The sequence below is a fragment of the Nuphar pumila genome, chromosome 11 (genome assembly GCF_984573655.1).
Source record: "Nuphar pumila chromosome 11, dmNupPumi1.hap1.1, whole genome shotgun sequence".
In the NCBI taxonomy this organism is placed as follows: Eukaryota; Viridiplantae; Streptophyta; class Magnoliopsida; order Nymphaeales; family Nymphaeaceae; genus Nuphar; species Nuphar pumila.
Window position 1 is genome coordinate 63,057,050 of NC_143259.1, and position 19,746 is coordinate 63,076,795.

The window sequence follows — 19,746 nt, forward strand, 5'->3', positions numbered from 1 at the left end:
ATGTACATATCCACCCAAACGGGTAGTGACGTATTACAGAAAACGAACTCTACAACCCTACTAGAACCTGCTAATCTCGAACCCAACATGTGCATGAGATAAGTCTTCACATGTTCAACAACCAAGTACAAGAATATCAGAATAATAAAAAGAATACAATACAACTACCATAGATGTACGTTACATTGGAAATACAATTTATATAACATATGTTTAGAAATATCAACAGTAAACGGTTGCAGTTGAAACAGGTTACAGTTGAATAATAAAGCTTTATATTCGGCCAAACTAAATACTTAAAAATTCTGAACATCTTCAATGTATAGTATGTATGGTTTCATATCATGTTAGGACAACAAAAACAACCAAACAATGTACATCATTATGAACGATCTATCTTATGCTGCCATTATATATAACTGTTTATAATCATAAGGGAGAAATCGATCTACACAACATGAATGGGTTATTAATCATGAAATCAAACTCAAAAATTAACTCGTGCATGACACTTGGATCTACAATAATTCAAACTCGTTGAAGCAAACATATACATGTTTATCATCATAACGGAACAATTGGTTTATACATTCGGAATGGGTTAGTGCGCATGCATTAAACCTCCCAAAATTAATTCATAATGACACTTGATTTTACAACAATTCAACTCGTTGAGGCCACTTCTCTTTTACAATATTTTACGCAGATTCAGTTCATGTGCATTTCCATGTGGAAAACAACACATTAACAAATCTTTGATCATGCTTGAAGTTCAGTTAATCGGATGAATATCCATAGAAAATAGGCAGACATATCGTGAATAATATCATGGCATAGCAGATAATGCAGAGCATGTCTGTGTTTATACATCTATAATGCAACGAAACAGACTGAGCACGTATCCTGAGTGTGTGGTAATATCCGACAAAGAAAAGCAAAAATTTCAAATAAACATAACTTGAAATACGTAAGCATCACTAAGCCACCTTAACCCCTATAAGGTGCAACTCGGTTATACATATACAATTAACACAGGGAGTTCGTAAACTTGAAAATTTCAATGGGACCACACCCACACCCATGCAGACTACTGAAACCCCTTCGTTTACTGGTTTGGCAATAATAGAGATCGAACATTTCAATCAAGCATTCCTCTTAGCGGTAACAGAAATTGAACTCAACACCCCCTTCACAAAGGAAATCCGAAACCCCCAAATCCAAGAAATTGTGATTCTCGGTTTAGGGTTAGCAGTGACCTTAATCATTCGAAGTTTCCCCTTGACCAACCCACGCACAAGCGGATTCAATCCATACTCCACACAAAAAGAGGCAGAAAACCTACCTTTTCCGGTGCTTTTTCCGATGATCGGAGACTGCTATCGCGAGACGATGGTCGGTCGACTCCGGTTGCTCCTGCCGTCGTGAAGGGCGCGATCGGGAGGCTGCTGTAGATGGTCGGCCTGCTGTTTCCACAGCAGCGATGCCGATCGAGAGGGTGACGAGGAGATGCGGCGCTGGCGCAGTCGCACGCAGGGAGGGCAGAGACGAGAGGGAGCCGAGAGAAAGAGAGCGTGAGAAAAAGAGGGCGAGACCCTCTCCCTTCCCTTTTATCGAACTAAGGCCCTCCCTCCGCGAAAGGTGGAGTCGGTTACGCTTGCTGTAACCTCCCCCTCCCCTTTCGAACTTGCAAGAATCGTGCCCTAGGCACGATTCTTGTTTTCGGGTGTTTTATAAAACAAAACCCGGGTCCGGGTCCGAACCGTGACCCGCAGTGCCGGATCTACTATAACGTGGATCCGGGTCGGCTTTAAAGTGTTGGATCCATCCTAACATGGATCCGGGTCCAGTTTGAATGTGAATCCGATCATGTTATAAAGGTGGATCCACAGGTTGGATCCAAATGGGTCCAACTGTGAATCAAACCCAAAATAATTGTATTTATTTCTTTATTAAATATTGTTATATATATATATATATTTTTAACACTCATATATAGGTATATTCCCTTTTTGGATCCGGGTAACGGATCTCAGGTCCAATATGGATAAAACTACTCATCGAATTTTTATGGGTATTACATATATATATATAGATAGATAGATACATGTACATATATACACGAGATAAATATATGTATATGTCTCTCTCTCTCTCTCTATATATATATATATATATATACAAGATACACCATCTTTTAACAGTGACTCCACATCACCATTAAAATTTTATTACTTAAAGGTTATTTTATATACAAAGACAATTGAAGAGTTATATTAAACTTCATAAAATTTTATTTAATTAAAAATACAAAGTCATCTGTTAAGTGTTTAGAGTCTATCTATTGTGTAGGATAATTAAGAATTATCTGATAAATGTTTACAGGCTATCTTAGTTGGGAATTAGATTGTTAAAGTGCCCTAGCATTAGAACTAGTAGTTAGATGGTATATCTATTGTGAGGGATATCAACTGATTGATTTGTTTGCACAAATGAACCTTCAACTCAGATATGTTCATTCCTTATGTAAATACAATCTTATAAGCATTATATGTTGCAAACACTGCCACTGGCTATAGTGGCACTATGTCCTTGACGTGGTGATTTAAATCTATGCAGGGTGTATGCCACCTTTTGACAAATATTGGGACATACTGTGAGCAGTTTTCCTCTTGCTCTGATTTATCACATTACTATAGTCCAATGCGAAAAACACTTTCTGTTTTTGTTGTAAATGATAACAAGAACGAGGTAGAGCTATCAGACCACAAAAAGCTACAGCTTGCAAGTTATGCTCTTGATCATGATCCGCATGAACCAGAAGCTGGAACCATTGCTAGTACATCGACTAGAATTCAAGATTGTGGTTCTTTCTTTGGTGTAACTGAAGGTATGATTATTCTAGTCTTGCTCATGCTTATGGCACTATTGATTCATGGAAGCCATAGTTCGAAATCTCATTGTTTGGTTTTTCTTGGCAACACATAACTTATTAGATGTTAGATCTGTTTTTTCAGGATGCAAAAAATCTTACTAAATTTGGAAATATAAAATGGAAAACAATATGAGAAATATAGAAGAAATATTTACATACAGAAAATAAATAAACTTTATCCCGATCAACTTAAGGTTTCAATTTATTGAAAATAGGTGATAAAATTTAATTTCACAATTTATCATATAATACATTTAATTTATGCAATAAAGTTTTGAGAAAACTGATATTTGTGATGATGATGGAGAAAACTGAATATTAGAGCATAACATGATTTAGTTGGCCACCAGATAATCCTTTCGATTATGTATGGTCATTACCGTTTTTGCTATTTATGTAGTCAAAAGAATTTTAAGCTTTCTGTAGGAGTTGCTAAATCTTTATGCAGGTGCTAGCGCTGATGCACTGAGTTATGTTTCATGTGGTAACAGAACTGTTTGTTGACATAAGTTCTACATAGGACTTGCGATATCATTAAGAAAATGCCAGCCCTCATGTACTGTTGTATCTTTCTTGTAATAACACTTGTTTTTTCATGTGGATTTCCATTAATATATTAAATTGCAGAAAGCATAGATGTTTGAGTTGTCATGACTATGAATACGGGTTTGGTGCATCTGTACAAATTCAGGAAAAGCAAGAAGCTATGCAAAAAAAAAATTGACCATTTGCATTGCGTTAGTCTACCATTGATCAAACCTTTTTCTTGAAAATTAAAGCATGGGTGGCAGCCAAGGGGTGAGTACTCACCCTTCATTCTCCGTAGGTGTGCTTATATACGCCAATGCCCTAGGATTGTATCATAGATGACAATAATACCCCTGGTCCTATACATGACCATCCACTATAAGTGCATAACAAGAATATATATGACCAGCATGCCCTAGCTAGGATAACAGACAGTTCTGTCCTCTCACATTAGGACTAACAGAGAATACCATAAATACACTTTGTGTATGCAAATATTTGCATATCTGCCAATGCATATGATAATACATTTGCACTATGTTAAACACAATACTAAACTGTTAGGTGCCTAACCAATACAACAAAAAGCCGTAGGTGATTAAGATGTGTAAAGTCAAGCCCTTAAACCACCAAGATCCTAATAAACCACCATTCTCCACAGCCGGTCCTCGGCGGTCTACTCTAGGATGACTCTCACTCTACCCTTGACTCCAGGTAGCCCTTTCCATCTTTTGGCAGCTTTTATTCGGATCTAGGCTACCATTTTCTTAGGACGCATAGGAATCAAACTTGACACGTAATGGTTGCTCTCATAGCAAATGTTGGGTGCCTAACCAATACATCAAAGCACTCTAGCATGACTAAGGTGCACAAAATCAAGTCCTTAAACCACCATGATCCCAATATGAACACAATAAGCATGTCTAACACTATATAATACATAATACTGCCCATATCTTAATACATAGTGAAGAAAATAAAAGAAAGAACCTAAGTACCCTCTTGACCATTTACATATGAGTAGAGAGGGCAAAAGGAGAAAAAGACAGAAATACCTCTTGTACCAAGAGTACTTATTTCCCATGTTATTAATCTCCTGAAAAGTCTGCCCCAGATTATAGTCATTTAATGAACATGGTATCAGTTAGTTAACAATCTTTTTCATTCAGATGTGTCATTCTGCCCTTTCTTTTCTTTTTCACTTAAACTTAATAGATATGATGATAGTTTAGATAAAAACTAATTGTTTATTTTATCATGTGGCAGTCCAACGTGAACCTCCAGAGATACAAGTATCTGTCAACCCCAAACTGAGCAATCTTCATGGCAGTGTTGAAGACAAATTAATTTGTCAACTTAATGATGAAGTGAGAGTCAAAGATCACTCTAGACACCTTGCCTTGTGCACAAATTGGCAAGTTCAGGGTTATCTAAAGGAAAAAGCTGATTTGATTGAGAAGTATGGTACTTTGTGTGTTTTATTTATCATGCAGTTAGATTACATTGAGCTCCATCTGACAGATTTTTTTATTTTATTTTTGTCAGCAACAAGGCATTTTTTCGATTAGATGAGTTTGAAGACATGTTAAAGATACTTCAGAAAATGGCCCCTGAGCTGTATCGTGTATGTTCTGGATTTTGTTACGAGAGTTCATTTGTTTTCAATTTTCATTGACAGTGTACTTGAAGTTAAATTTTCTATTTTCTGCCCCATGCATCTTTACCCATCTTGCTTATGCAGGTGCAGTATTTGCGTCACTTGAATAGTCTTCATCATGAGGATTATATTAATTCTCTGGATAATCTTCATCGTTATTTTGATTACAGGTATGTATTACTTTGTTTACGCACCTTGAGTTTGTATTCCTGTATCTGCTTCTTGTAATTTGTGTTATAGATGGAATCTGGATTTCTGTTATTAACAAAGAAGGTTGCTGTGCTGAACCTATTCTCAATATGATATTCTTCTATGTGTATCTTATGCACCTAAAATGCCAATTTTTGTGTTGCATTTTCCTGAAATTAGGCTATTGGGACAATCAAGCTGTGCCTGTTCTAGCTGATAAGGCCAGTGGTCATATTTTATGGAGATGTTTAGCAATCAGATGCATAAAGTTTTGTAGTTCCAATTTAGTGGTTTTGAATTTTGCTCTTTGCACATAATCCCTTATTTTTAGCTTTACTAGTTCACATATTAATAAATGAGCTTGTGTCCTGAAAAACATGTCATTCTGCACTCTAGACTTCAATGCAATTCATATGGAATTGAAGTTGAGGAGTGCCAAATGATTACAGACTAGCTTTTCAATGTTGGGATGAGAATGTGTATGGGAAGATCTGGTAAATAGTGGTCTATGACCTGTTCAGGGATATTGCTCATTTGGATATTACGACTAGGACTTTAAAGATGTCATAGTCATATGAAGTTGTAAGAAAATGTGAGCCTCCAACGATGTTCACCAAATCACCAAAGTGGACACATAAAAGACCCACAACAAGGTTCACCAAAACACCAAGGTGAACACACAAAGAACCACAAATAGACTCACTCACAAAACCCACTAAAGGGGTACACAAAGAATGCTCACAAATGTAAAAAATAATATTTTATTAATGTAGAATCCATGCAAGAATCATTACATTTAAGAGGGAGTCATCCACTATTTATATACATCTCATGAGTCTCATCTGAGAGACACTGGAGCAGGTCCAACAACTCTGTTTAGAGCCGTTGGGCCAGCCCCAACGTCTCTTTTAGACTAGTCAACCTTGTGTTGACTAGTTCAAAAGAAACCAAAAAAACAAAGAAACCATACTAGTTACATTGAAATATATATATATATATATATATAGAGAGAGAGAGAGAGAGAGAGAGAGAGAGAGAGAGAGAGAGAGAGAGAGAGAGAGAGAGAGAGAGAGAGAGAGAGAGATGTATTTATATTTATATATGTACATATTGCATATATATATATACATATATACAATTTTAATACTTTCCCTCAAACTTACGGTTAGATAACCGAAAGTTTGTCTAAGAGAGTGAAATCTATGAGCAGCGAGAGGTTTGTTGAAGAAATCCGCTAATTGATATTCTGAGGTAATATAGGGAAAATTGATAGTGCCCTATAGATACTCCTCTCGTACTTAGTGACAGTTGTTCTCAATATGTTTGATACGTTCATGAAAGGTTCAATTGTTGACAATGTAGATGAAACTTTTGTTTTTACAACACATTCGTGATGCTCCTTTAATTTGAACTCTTACATCGGCCAACAATCTTTTGAGCCAAATCACTTCCAAAGTGGTTATAGTCATGGCTTGGTATTCTGCTTCTGTTGAAGAGAGAGAAACCTTTTGCTGCGTCTTACACCGTCATGAAATCAATGATTCACCTAAAAACATACAAAAACCTATAGTTGATTGTCAGTTATTGGTTCACCTCCTTAGTCAACATCAGGATAAGCAGTTAAATCTAATGTTAAAGAAGTAGACAAAAAAAGTCCTCAAAAAATAGAAGTCAATATATATCTAATAATACACAAAACTGCTTCAATATGAACAAAAGTAAGAGTATGTTGAAATTGGCCTGCTGTGTGAACAACATGTGCTATATCAGGTTTCGTAATTGAAAGATAAGAGAGTGCCCCGATAAGCTGTCTCTAGAACATCAGATTTTTGATTGGTTCTCCATCATAAATTCTCATTTTAGTATTGACAACTTCGGGAGTGTCAACTTTCTTATCATTTGAGATTCCAGACCTGACAATAATATGTAGAGCAAATTTAGATCGATTCAATGGATAACCTCTAGAAGAATACATTGTTAGAAAATAACATATATATGTATATACTTGAATATATATATAGGTATATAACTATATATTTAAAGTATGTACGTATATTCTTATAATACTTTTTATTTATTTATTTCTGTATTTTTTATTTTCTTCTTTTTATTATACAATTTGTCTTTTTCAGCAAACAATCATTGTTGACTGTCAAGGTCTATCAAACAGTCAGAATGTTGACTGTTTGACTAAGAGCTGGTGGGCTACTCCCAATGGCTCTAATTAGAGCCATTGGGAGTAGCCCAACGGCTATTCTAACAGCTCTTTTCATGTACAGTCCTCTGTAAATAAGGGCATGCTGCTGCCCATTGTAAAGACATTGAATATAGGGGGTTTCTCATCTCACATAAAATTCATAGTGCATTTAGGGCAAGGCCATAGGAAGGTAGATCTCTACTTCATGAACTATCTAAACCTTCCTCTAAATTCTTTATGTAATTTTGTCCACGATAAAGATATTGAAACTTGGCATAAAAGACTTGAACACCCAAACTTCTCAAAGGTGTATCTTCTTCCTTTTGGAGAAAAATTTTGCATTAAAAAAAATTTAGTTTGCAAAGATTATATCTTTGGAAAGATTGAATCCACTCCCTTTCCTAATAGAACCTTTGTCTCTAAGAGTCCTTTTGAAATAGCGCATTCAGATGTTTGGGGACCTTCTCTTGTCATTATCAAAAGGAAGATATTCATATTATGTTACTTTTATTGATGATTTCACTAGATATGTATGGATATACTTTCTTAATTTTAAATCCGATGTTTTCTCTTTCTTTAAAAATTTTTATATGATTGTCAAAAATCAATTTCAAAGCAATATCCCTATTCTTATATCCGATTTGGGTGGTGAATACTTATAAAATGAGTTTCAAAATTATCTCGAACTAAACGAGATTTGTCACCAAAAGTCATGTCTTAGAACTCCTCCAAAAAATGGATTAGCCGAAAGAATACATAGACATATTGTAGAAACCACTGGGACACTACTTATTTCTAAAGATATTCCAAAAAGTTTTTGGGTCGAGGCCGATCAAACATCAACTTATTTGATAAATAGAATGACCTCATCATCCTTGCAAAACATATCTCCTTATGAAAAATTATTTGAAAGAACACCCGATTTCAAGCGGTTGCGAATTTTTTGTTGCAAGTGTTTTGTACTTTTGCATAAAACAGATAAATTGTCTCCAACAGCCATTGAATGTGTACTCATGGGTTATGGAGAAAAAAAAAAGGATGTATAGATGTTTTGATCCTAAGAGTAACAAACTATATGTTTCTAAAGATGTAACCTTTTTGGAAAATGAAAATGGTTTTGAAAGAACTAAGGAAAACAATGAAGTCAATTATACATTTCTATTTGATTTCTTGCCACAAGGGTTGAATTCTTGTGATGATTCTTTGAATGACATTACCTTAAATGACAATAAAAATGGTGATAATAATGTGCATTCAATTAATGAGAATGAGGAATCATAAGAAATAATGATATTGTTGATAAACCTATTCAAATTTATACCCGACATGAACAAAGGAGTCCTTTAAATGCATTAGAAAAATATTCACAAAATTTGTCATTAGAAGAAACCTCACTTAGAAGATCCAATCGTATCTCCAACCCATTAAGTAGGTTTGTATCTTATGAAACATTAACACCGAAATATAGGTCATGTCTAATAGCTCTACATTTCTATCATGAACCATCACACTATAATGAACCAAAAAATCTTCCACGATGAGTTGAAGCTATCAATATAGAACTTAAAGCTCTTGAAAAAGCTAAAACATGGGGAATAACTTCATTACCCACAAAAAAGAAATCTATAGGATGTAGATAGGTTTTTAAGGTTAAAACCAAGAGTGATGGGTTTCTAAAATGATACAAAGCTAGGTTAATAGCCAAAGGGTACTCTCAAGAATATGATATTGATTATGAAGAAACATTTGTCCCGGTAGCTAGAATGACTAGTGTTAGGACCCTCATAGTAGTTGCATCTATTAAAAAATGATCCATCTACCAACTAGATGTGAAAAATGCTTTTCTAAATCATGAATTCAATGAAGAGGTTTAAATGGATCTTCCGTCGCAGTTTTGTATTGAAAAAGTAAAATTCTTAAATTTAAAAAGGCTTTATATGGTCTAAAAGAAGCTCCTAAAGCTTGGCATGATAAATTTAATAATGTAATGACTCATCTAAGCTTTCATTCATGCTATACTTATACTGCTCTTTTTGTTAAAAGTACATGTTCTATGGTTGTTATTCTTCTAATTTATGTAGATGATATGATTATCATTGGAAGTGACAAACAAAAAATTAGAGATATTAAAAATATTTTAAAAGAAAATTTTGATATGCCTGATTTAGGTTTTTTAAGATACTTCTTAGGTATTAAAGTTGCGTACTCTCTTAGAGGGTACATTCTTTCTCAAATGAAACTTGCTGCTAATATTTGTATTAAGTCAGGTATTACAGATGATAAGAAGATAGAAACTCCAAAAGTAATTAATGCTAAATTGATGTTGGAAGATGGGACTCTATTCAAAGATCCTACTCCTTACAGTCAACTAGTTGGGCCACTCACCTACTTATCCATCACCAGGCTAGACATAGCTCATGCAATTCACTCTGTCAGCCAATTTCAATATGCTCTTACATCTATGCACATGAGTTGTAACGCCCCAAATTTCAAACCTGCGAACCTTTTCAGAAAAGCAGGCAAGAGACTAGAAATATCTCTTTCCTTCAGAGTTTGTTTATGAAATCAGCGGAAGATTTTTCTTTGATAAATCATAAGGCAAGCTGACAACTTTGGGCACGTTAGCTAAAAGAACCAAAACTGACAAGATTCAGATATCCTAAGAGAAATTCGATACAAACCCAAGCGTCCAGGACGCGAGCTAAGAGCAGGAAGAAGAAGTCTTGAAGCCATCTTGCAATCGCGCCATCTTGCAATCGCGCCATCGCCCGTAGTGTACCTAATCATCACCTGTACCCATAGAATGTGTTAGTTCGCGAAAAACTAGTAGGTGCACAAGAGAGACTAACAGGAAACTGAATTAAGTACTTTTAATTCAGTAGGCTACGCAGTTTAAAGCAGATCTGCAGTTAAACAGGTAAGCAATGCAAGCAGGTGAATAGTGCAAACGCGTAAGTAGTGCAAACAATAAGCAGTTCAAAGCAAGTAAGCAGTTCAAAGCAAGTAAACAATGCAACTGACAAACGCATCATACGATTCAATTGATCGTAGGCTGTGAACCACCACGCAACTAGCTTGTTCTCGTTCCTAGAATGAGGTCACAACATCTAATCACCATCAGGACATCGTTTGTCGCTCACTACTTCTAACAAACGCGTTGTTCTGAACAACCTTAACCTATTCTCATCTCTCAAAGTCTTACGCGCCTAACCGTCACTGGTTATGATGCACTAAGGCGTCATACCTTCTCAGAAAAGCTCACCCTTCCGTAGAAGGTCCAAAACATGATCACTAACTCAAATCGCTAACGATCTGATTCTCACACCTGAGTCAAGCATGTAATCATGCTAAAACAGAAAGCCGAAACTATGAATTCATAGTTGGCTATCACAAACAATCTCAGAAGATCGTTACAGCTCACCATAACTTTTTATGGTAAAAAAAAACACAAGATCCACGTCGGATCGTTCGGTCCGAGAGATATACGACCGGAAAAGGAATTACCGCCATAGAGGGTATACCTGATCTTGGACCCTACACTTCCTCACAGGAGTTCACCGTCTTTGCGGCTACCCGTTCGTGGACAGTGTACATCCTCACACAGATCTCTCACTCTAGCCGGGTCACCTGATCTGGGAAATGTATAACCTCACAGCGAAACCTTTGGGAGATCAGTCCCTAACAAATGCCATATCCAATGAAAATCATTGTGATACACGCATCCACACAAATGACCGCTCTCAGGGTCGATAGCCACTAATACAAACAACAAGATCAACGCCCGGATCACCTGGTTTGGGACATGTATAACCTCACAAGGAATTCCGCCCTAGATGGTATACCTGGTCTTGGACCATACACTTCCTCACAGGAGTTCACCGTCTTTGCGGCTACCCGTTCGTGGACGGTGTACATCCTCACTGAGAATCTACCACTCTAGCCGGGTACCTGGTCTTGATCATACACGCCGTCGCAGATAATCCTTTGGAGATCAGGTGCTCGACAGACACCCCACTCAGTGATGCATGCATCAATAATCGACTGCTCTAAACCATTGACCGCCTCGGGGTCGGTAGCCACAGTATGGGCACAAGCATGCATATCAGCAATGTGCATCGTATCACTTCACATAGAAGCATAATATCCTACGCATCGTGTTATTGCCACAAGAAATATTGCAATCCTCAAATAGGCCCTCAAAGCATGTGTAAACGACACATGAGAACGCGCAAATATGGCAATTCAGTTGATTCTATGGGCGAAGGGTAACTAACTCAACCCGTCAGCAAAACAAAACAACTGCATAAGACAAGCACTCATAACAATGCTCGTAAAACATATAATTACCATAAAATGGCTCAGTCCATGAACAAGTAATTAAATTAATCGTAAGGCATAAACCATTACATCACAAGCCATTCATAAGCAATCTTACGACAATAGTTATATCACAATATGTAAGCAACTTATAAGACAAGCGACCACATCAATCCTAGTTGCCACCAGTTCGTAGATTACGAGCTGTATGCAATCACATCAATCATAAGAGATGCAAGCCAACAAGTGCTACGCTACAATAAGCACCAAACAGTTCGACTAAGGGATAAAGCAAGTCACATGCTAATATGTAGCAACTGGCATAATGCTATTATTATAAGTATTTAACCAGTATGAGAAGCTCCTTATTACTCCGCAAAGAACTGCGTAAGCAGTTTAACCAACTAGAGTAACGCCTTGACAGACGTGCACAACTCAACGAGTAACATACTGAACTATCGAGAAAGCAAGCGAATTAGTAGTGCCAGCGAAGCAGTAGTGCAAGCGAATCAGTAATGCAAGAGAAGCAATAGTGCAAGCGAAGCAGTAGTGCAAGCGAATCTCACGACTCAACGACCAGTGTGAACAGACCTTATGTTTCGATAATTACGAACCTGCGTGTACGCGCAAGCAAAACGTAGAACCAACTGAAACTAATTCGGGCGTCTGCTATTCTATGTATTTTCAATAACCCGAATAGCTAGTTGAGTTCGCTCCAAAGGGACGACTTTAGCCGAGAGAGGATTCCCCAAAGGAGGCTGTGCCACGGACGCATCCAACTTCTGCAGAAGTGTTGAGCTAACTAATATAGCCCCTTTTCCCTAACTCCAATGACTGGGGAGGCCGGATCGTTGCCCGTAGGGTGGTTGTTAACAACCTGTCCATTGGAGTTTGTACCGCTTGGTCCTCTCCCTTGACAGACAACCAGAAGTGAATAGGTACGTTAGGGGTTGCTTAACTAACGACCCATTTTATGTTGTGGTATTTAAACCACTCGAGCATCTTGCCTGTGAAGGCGAATGTGAGGCCATTTATGTGATTACAACATTTTGCATTTAGCGTTGTTCGAGGTCGCACGACCGTCTCACCCGATCGTCGCAGTATTAGACGTGTCGTGCACGACTACAAGTACTCTAGGATGAAGGGGGTATAGCTCCTCAATAGAAGCCTCAACAGGAGTGTTTCACAAAGATGTAAAGTTTATCAACTTTACTCTATCCTTTGAAACAACAGTACCTTGTGCCAATCTTATGCATGTGATTATCTCGAATCACATCCGCTATGGGGGTATCTACATGTCTCGCATGACTCGATACTGACCTCGATAGACGGAATACAGGTTTCTCAACAGAACACCCGGTAAGAAGTTCGCTCGAACCCCCAATTCGGGATCACCCGAGATATGCCAAGAAGGCGAGCAGAACCAGCCAGTCACATCCTTCCAAATGCTTCGATTTGGAGCAATCTTTGATGCTTTTGCGCAGCTCCCTGAAATCTCAAGTCGACTCTGCAGGACTGCACACACGAAGAACCATGATCCTTGCGAGGTATCCCTCCCCTTAGACGAGGATGTGTCGCTCGCTCTCGACTGAACTCTTTTCGCAAGAGGGAGTGATAGATGTCTCTTGCATCCTCCACGAGGATGCCTCAAACGCGTATGCAATGAGCGAGAACCTGAGCGTCATCTGCAATAGCAAGGCAGTAACAACACATATGCAAAAGCAAGAGCTTAGCGCAAAGCGCGACGGCAAAGTAAAGACCGTAAGCAGGGGTGCAACACAAAACCTTTGCGCGAAGGCAAGGTAAAGGACAAGGATCGCGAAACCGCGTCCTGGAGTTATATGCGTACTCGTATAAATATATATGATATATATACATATATATTTATTTAATTGTCCTTTTTAGTTAATTTAACTCAATTCAATTGTCCAAGTCTTCTGTGCAATCTTCCCCTACCTTTGAGAGTTGCAAGTTTGTTGTCGTCCGCGGATGTACGCGATCGGCGGCTCGGGTCGCAGAGCACCAGCGGGATCTGTCGTACGAGCTGGAAAAGTAACAATCTTAGCAAGCTAATTCCAAAAATAGAAGGTCAGGGGCACTGACGCCGTCCTGACGTAAGGGAAGCAGAGACAGGGGCATCATGCACATGAGCACCTGCTATAAGTGCAAGAAGCAGGGGCAATGGCTTGGTCCCTGCTTGACGAACACGCAAACAAGCAGGGGCGAAACCCCTGCCTGATGCCAGGGAAGAGGGAGCAAGGAGGGGGCTCAACCACTCTCCTCCTACCAACGAGGGGGGCTCAGCCCCCCTCCCCTTGTCGGTCGATCCTAAGAGAAAAGCAGGGGGTAACCCCCCTGCCGATGAGAGGTGAGGAAAACGAGAGGGGAAAAAGGCGTACCTGAGGCTCCCGGAAGAAGGAGCCCGTCGGAAGAGAACTTGCCGGAAGGAGAAGCTCGTCGGAAGAGAGCTTTTCGGAAGGAGGGGGCCGTCGGTGGCCACTACTCGGCAAATGCGAGGTCGGGTACGGAGGCATCACCGACGAGAGAGAGAGAGAGAGAGAGAGAGAGAGAGAGAGAGAGAGAGAGAGAGAGAGAGAGAGAGAGAGAGAGAGATGGTGAGGGGGGTTCCAGAACCTCCCCTCCTTCGGCCTCGTCTTTCAAAAGGGGAAACAGAGGCGGTGCCTCAGTTGGGTCCGGGTCCGACCCGAATCCAAGCTAATTTTTTTTTTCGTTTATTACATGAGTGTTGTCTTGAGAATTGTCAGATACATCCAGAATACTATAACCAAGTTTTTTTTTTCTATCCTTATCTTCTTCATTTGATTTACATGCTTATAGTGATGGTGATTGGGGTGAAAATCCTAATGATAGTCTTAACTACCGGTTTTTGTGTATTTTTACGTGACTATGGTTTCATGGAGATGCAATAAGCAACATAAAGTATCATTATCCTCAACTGAAGCTGAATATCGTGCAATGACTACAACAACCATGGAGCTTGTGTGGCTTCGAAGTCTTCTTAGTGATATGAGAATAATCATCTCAACAACTTTGAATATGTACTGCGACAATAAGAGTGCAATTTACATTGCAAGCAACCACACCTTCCATGAGTGAACTAAACATATCGAGATGGATTGTCACTATGTACGTGATGAATATTTCAGAGGAATTATTGCATTGTCGTATGTGACATTGGAGTACCAGTTGACAAATTTCTTCACCAAAGCTCTTCTTGCTCGATTTATTTTTCTCCATAGTAAACTTTTGGTTATTTTCCCGTAAGTTTGAGGGAGAGTGTTAAAATATATGTATGTTTGTATATATATATATATTCATATAATTATATAATTTGTTTTTGTATTAGTTTGCCTGATAGGGGCATTTTTGTCTTTTCACATTTAATTACAATTGTTTTTTAGAAACAACTATATTCTAGTTTTTCTTAAATTTTTTAGTTTATTTTCTTTTTTTTTTTTAAATTTTCTTTTCTTTGCCATTAGTGTAACGACTCCAACTGACCCTCGTAAAAATATTGGATTTTTTTGTTTAAAACAATTACAGAAACTCACCTAAGGATCCGAGGCACATTTAATATACCCAACTACAAACCAAACTATGCATTGAATCCACTTGAAGAAAAGAAATCAAACTTTATTAATTTATCAAGAAGTCAAATATCAAAGACATAAAAATTGTCTATATCAATTCGAGCCATCCTGTTAGAACTCAGACTGTAGTCACAAGTCTCGCAGTTTCCAGCTTGCCAGTCAAAGACGTCAGTGAGCATTTGTGTCTGTAAAACAATTTTAAGAAAATGGGTAAAGAACCGAAGTCCTCGTACAAATTTCTCTAAAAATCCAAATAGTAAATGAAATAGCATAAACAAATTCATGCATAAATTTCAGAGGAATATCACAAGCAATAACTTACCTGAAACATTTTACCATTCAAGCATTTAACCAAATATCATGCAAAACCAAATATTATGGAAAGCCAAATATGCATAAATGCATGAACTAATACTGAACAGTAAAATATGCATGATTCAATGCACATGCATGAATAACTTATTAAGTTATTTATCAAAGTTACTTTTGCATGCATGTCCTTATTAAATGCACACAAATTTAATTTTCACTTTTCTTTGAACCCGCAGATACTCAAAACATATACAAATTTCCGAAGTTCAAGTTAGGTTTACAATTGTAACTTTACACACAATTTTGTATTTTATTATTGGGTTCTACACTTGTTTCTCGACCGATATAAGAAATCCTCACCTTCCATCAGAACATTAGTATCCTCTCCTAATGCTAGGACATAAATGAAAATTCTCAACCATTGATACCACTTTCTTGGTATGCCAATAACTACAACTGTGTCAACAACATTACTCGCAAGGCAAAGTGGTTGAAATCTCCTCAAAACCGTGGGCGAGATGTGAACTACCACATCGGGTTCTGGGGCACAATCATATATGGAGTATTAGTATCCTTACGGTTCCCCATGACCTCCATCCAAGATTCTCATATTGTGGAAGGGACATCAAGAAAGAGATTAATTACATTGTTTGGTCTCTTTTACCATTTCAAAACAATTTCAAGTTCTTTACGCAAGAACCGTTTTGCAAATCCACATACAAAACAAACAATTTTATGCCTTGACCTCCACAGTTTAACAATGTAATTAAATTTAGAAAAACCAATAATTTCCAAAAATTATTTTACAATGCATAACCAAAATCATCAACATTGGAGCAACACATGCTCCTAGCTTACACGGCCCGCAGTGGTCACATCTGACCACCAACATATCTCAAAGGTGATTTATGCAAATTGCAAAATTTCAGTGAACATGCAACACACACAAAGTTTCCAAACATGTTCACAATGCACATTCAAATGTAAGAAAAATGCACATTAAGCCAAGTACATACTCATGCGATTACAATGCTTGTAGACCACACCCTTCATGATCAATTTCATTCATATAATCAACCAAACATGCATATGATCACAATCATGCAAACATCAAATTATTTTCAGATTCAAGCATATGGTATGCATAATTACAAATTGATCAATTTAAGATTAGATTTATGTATCATCTAACAAAGAATACATATATCATTCTTAAACATGTACATGACCAATTTCATGTACTCAAATCAAATATCCAAAATTTTTACCTCTGTTGGTCCGATTAACAACCCGACAACTGGGTCTGATTCATGTACATGATCGGCCAATGTTGAAAAATACGCGTTAACAACATGCTGGCTGATCCATATGCATGATCATAATCATGTACATGAGTCGGCCAGACCACAATGAAACATGGTCCAGCATGTTGATTGATCTATGTACATGTTCACAAACATGTACATGGGTCAGCCAAACTACAATAGAATGTGTACCAGCATACGAGTCAGCCAGACCAAAAGCACATATAGACTAGCCTGCTGGCTGATCCATGGACATGTTCACAAACATGTACATGGGTCGGCCAAACCTATGTACACTCGTGGACAACATGTTGGCTGATCCATGTACATGATCGTAATCATGTACATGGGTCGGGCAGACCTGTGTACACAACTATACATGCTGGTCTGATGATATAAATGCACTAAATTTGATATAACTGAACATAAAAACATATGCTGATGCATGAGCATATATCATGATCCAAAATAATATATACATATATCTTGGCAGATCTGAATCAAAATAGGATATGCATGCGATTCGGTAGATCTTAACCGAGACAATAGGAGTATGTACTCGGCAGATCTGAACCTATGTCACATGGGTGCGGGTGCGACACGAGTGCGGCGCAATTTCAAAATTTTTGGACACGGGGACTCGGCTATATATATATATATATATATATATATATATATATAAAGACTCGGTCAAAGTTGTGCCCATTAGGGGACAGGTGATGAGTTGTGAAGCTTGATTCAGGGTTTTTGGGTTTTTTTTCCTTACAGGAGGGGGGGTTCCTCCCGGCACGGGTCCCGCTGCGCGGTCAGCGGGCGGGGGGTTACAAGGGGGCAGCGCCCCCCCCACAAGAATTTTTTTTAAAAAATTCTGTAACCCAGATTTTTTTTTAATTTTTTTTTCCAAAAATGGACCAAAATGACCCTGGGTGCGTTGACCGCACCCAGGGTCGGGTTGACCGAGTCCGAGCCGCACTCGTGTCGGTGCGTGTCGACACGGGTGCGTCGACCTTGGAGCCGAGTCCGTGTGACATAGATCTGAACCAAAACAGAATATACATGTACTAGGCAAATCTGTATGTTCAAATCCAGGTATATGAAACTCGTTAAGTCTGAAACAATAAAGCATATTCAGATGCATATTTTCAGATGCATGTGTATGCAAATCAACAAATCTAAAACAGTAAAACATATTCAGCTGTATGCGTTTGAAACTCGACAACCTGAATCAAAGTAAATATAATCAGATTTGCGGATACATATATAACTTGACAAATCTGATTCAAACAGGTATATTCAAATGCAAGAGCATAGGACTCAACAGAATCTGTATCAAGACCAAATATCATACATGAATATGCAATTTGTTAAGTCTGAAAGCGTAAAACACATTCAGATGCATGCTAAACTCGTTAAATCTGAATCACACACATATATCCAGATTTATAGAAATCAACCAACTGAAATATATATGTATATAAATATATATCTAGGTTTGCGTGAACAAGACCTGTCACACTTGAATATACATATATATATATATATATATATATATATATATATGTATATACAGATTTGCGTGAGCGTGAGAAATAAAATTGATAATCTGACTACATGCATATTCAGATGCGAATCAAGAAAATCAACATGTATGAAATCAAAATCATGCATATTTTCAGAATTTGATACACAAGGGAAATCGTTAATCCAATAAAATATATATATATATATATATATATATATATATATATATATATATATATATAATCGACATGGTATATATATATATATTTTATATCATATTTTCCTTTTTCCCTCTAAATCTATGTCCAAATCGATTTATATGTATTCCTTCTTGTGAGAACATAGAGAGAAACCCGTACCTTGATTTGAAGTGTTAAGAAACTCAGAAAATCGATGCATGCTTTAGAAAATACTTTCTTCTTTTCTTTCTTCATTTCTTTTCTTCTTTTCTCTCTTTCTTTTCTTTCTCTCTCTACACAATTTTTGCTTCTAGTGGTTTTTCTCTATCTCACTCTCTCTCTAACTCTCTCAGTCTCTAGAACACGAGTTTTAGAGAGAGGGAGAGTATGACCCCTTTTATATTTTTTTAATGTTTTCTAGAATAGGTGTGACATCTTTTCTAGAATCCCCTATGAGAGTAGAGTTCTACTATGTGTAGAACTCTACACTCTCATCTAGATAGCCTTATCCTCTAGATATTTATTTATTTATTTTATATTTAATTAATATCCAAAGGAATATTCAAGAGGGTGATGCCCCTTTTGGAATACTCTTTATGGAGTAGAGTTCTACCTCAGGTAAAACTCTACTTCGATCCTGTCTTAAATTTAAAAATTGATTTTAAAGTTTTAAAATGGCCATGAATCAATTTTGGATCCAGATCTAGATTCAAGATCCAAATTCATATCCAAATCTCCATGGATTCTACCTGGACCAGATCATAGTCAATGTGAATCTTGAACTGGGTCCAGATCCATATTAACTTAGATCAAATAGAGCGGATCCAGTCTGATCCAATCCAGAAAAATATAAAAAATAGAGGTCAGTCATTTTTTAAAAATGCATTTTTCGGGCCAACCGTAATCCGAATTTGGAAAACAGTTGGCTAACACGATCTAAATTCCGAGGTGGATCTAATGGTGGTCATACCTGAATTTCGCTTGAATTTAACCTGAATT

General features: G+C 37.5%; 1 protein-coding gene across 2 annotated transcripts in view; it reads left to right on the forward strand.

Moving 5' to 3' along the window:
• LOC149822399 (anaphase-promoting complex subunit) overlaps positions 1-19,746 on the forward strand; it is a 173,641-nt gene that overhangs the window by 15,506 nt on the left and 138,389 nt on the right. For both annotated transcript variants that reach the window (XM_089981389.1, XM_089981390.1), the window contains 4 exons: positions 2,617-2,887; positions 4,727-4,919; positions 5,006-5,084; positions 5,202-5,287. In XM_089981389.1, the coding sequence (XP_089837515.1) occupies positions 2,617-2,887; positions 4,727-4,919; positions 5,006-5,084; positions 5,202-5,287 (629 nt within the window). The remainder of the gene's footprint in view (positions 1-2,616; positions 2,888-4,726; positions 4,920-5,005; positions 5,085-5,201; positions 5,288-19,746) is intronic.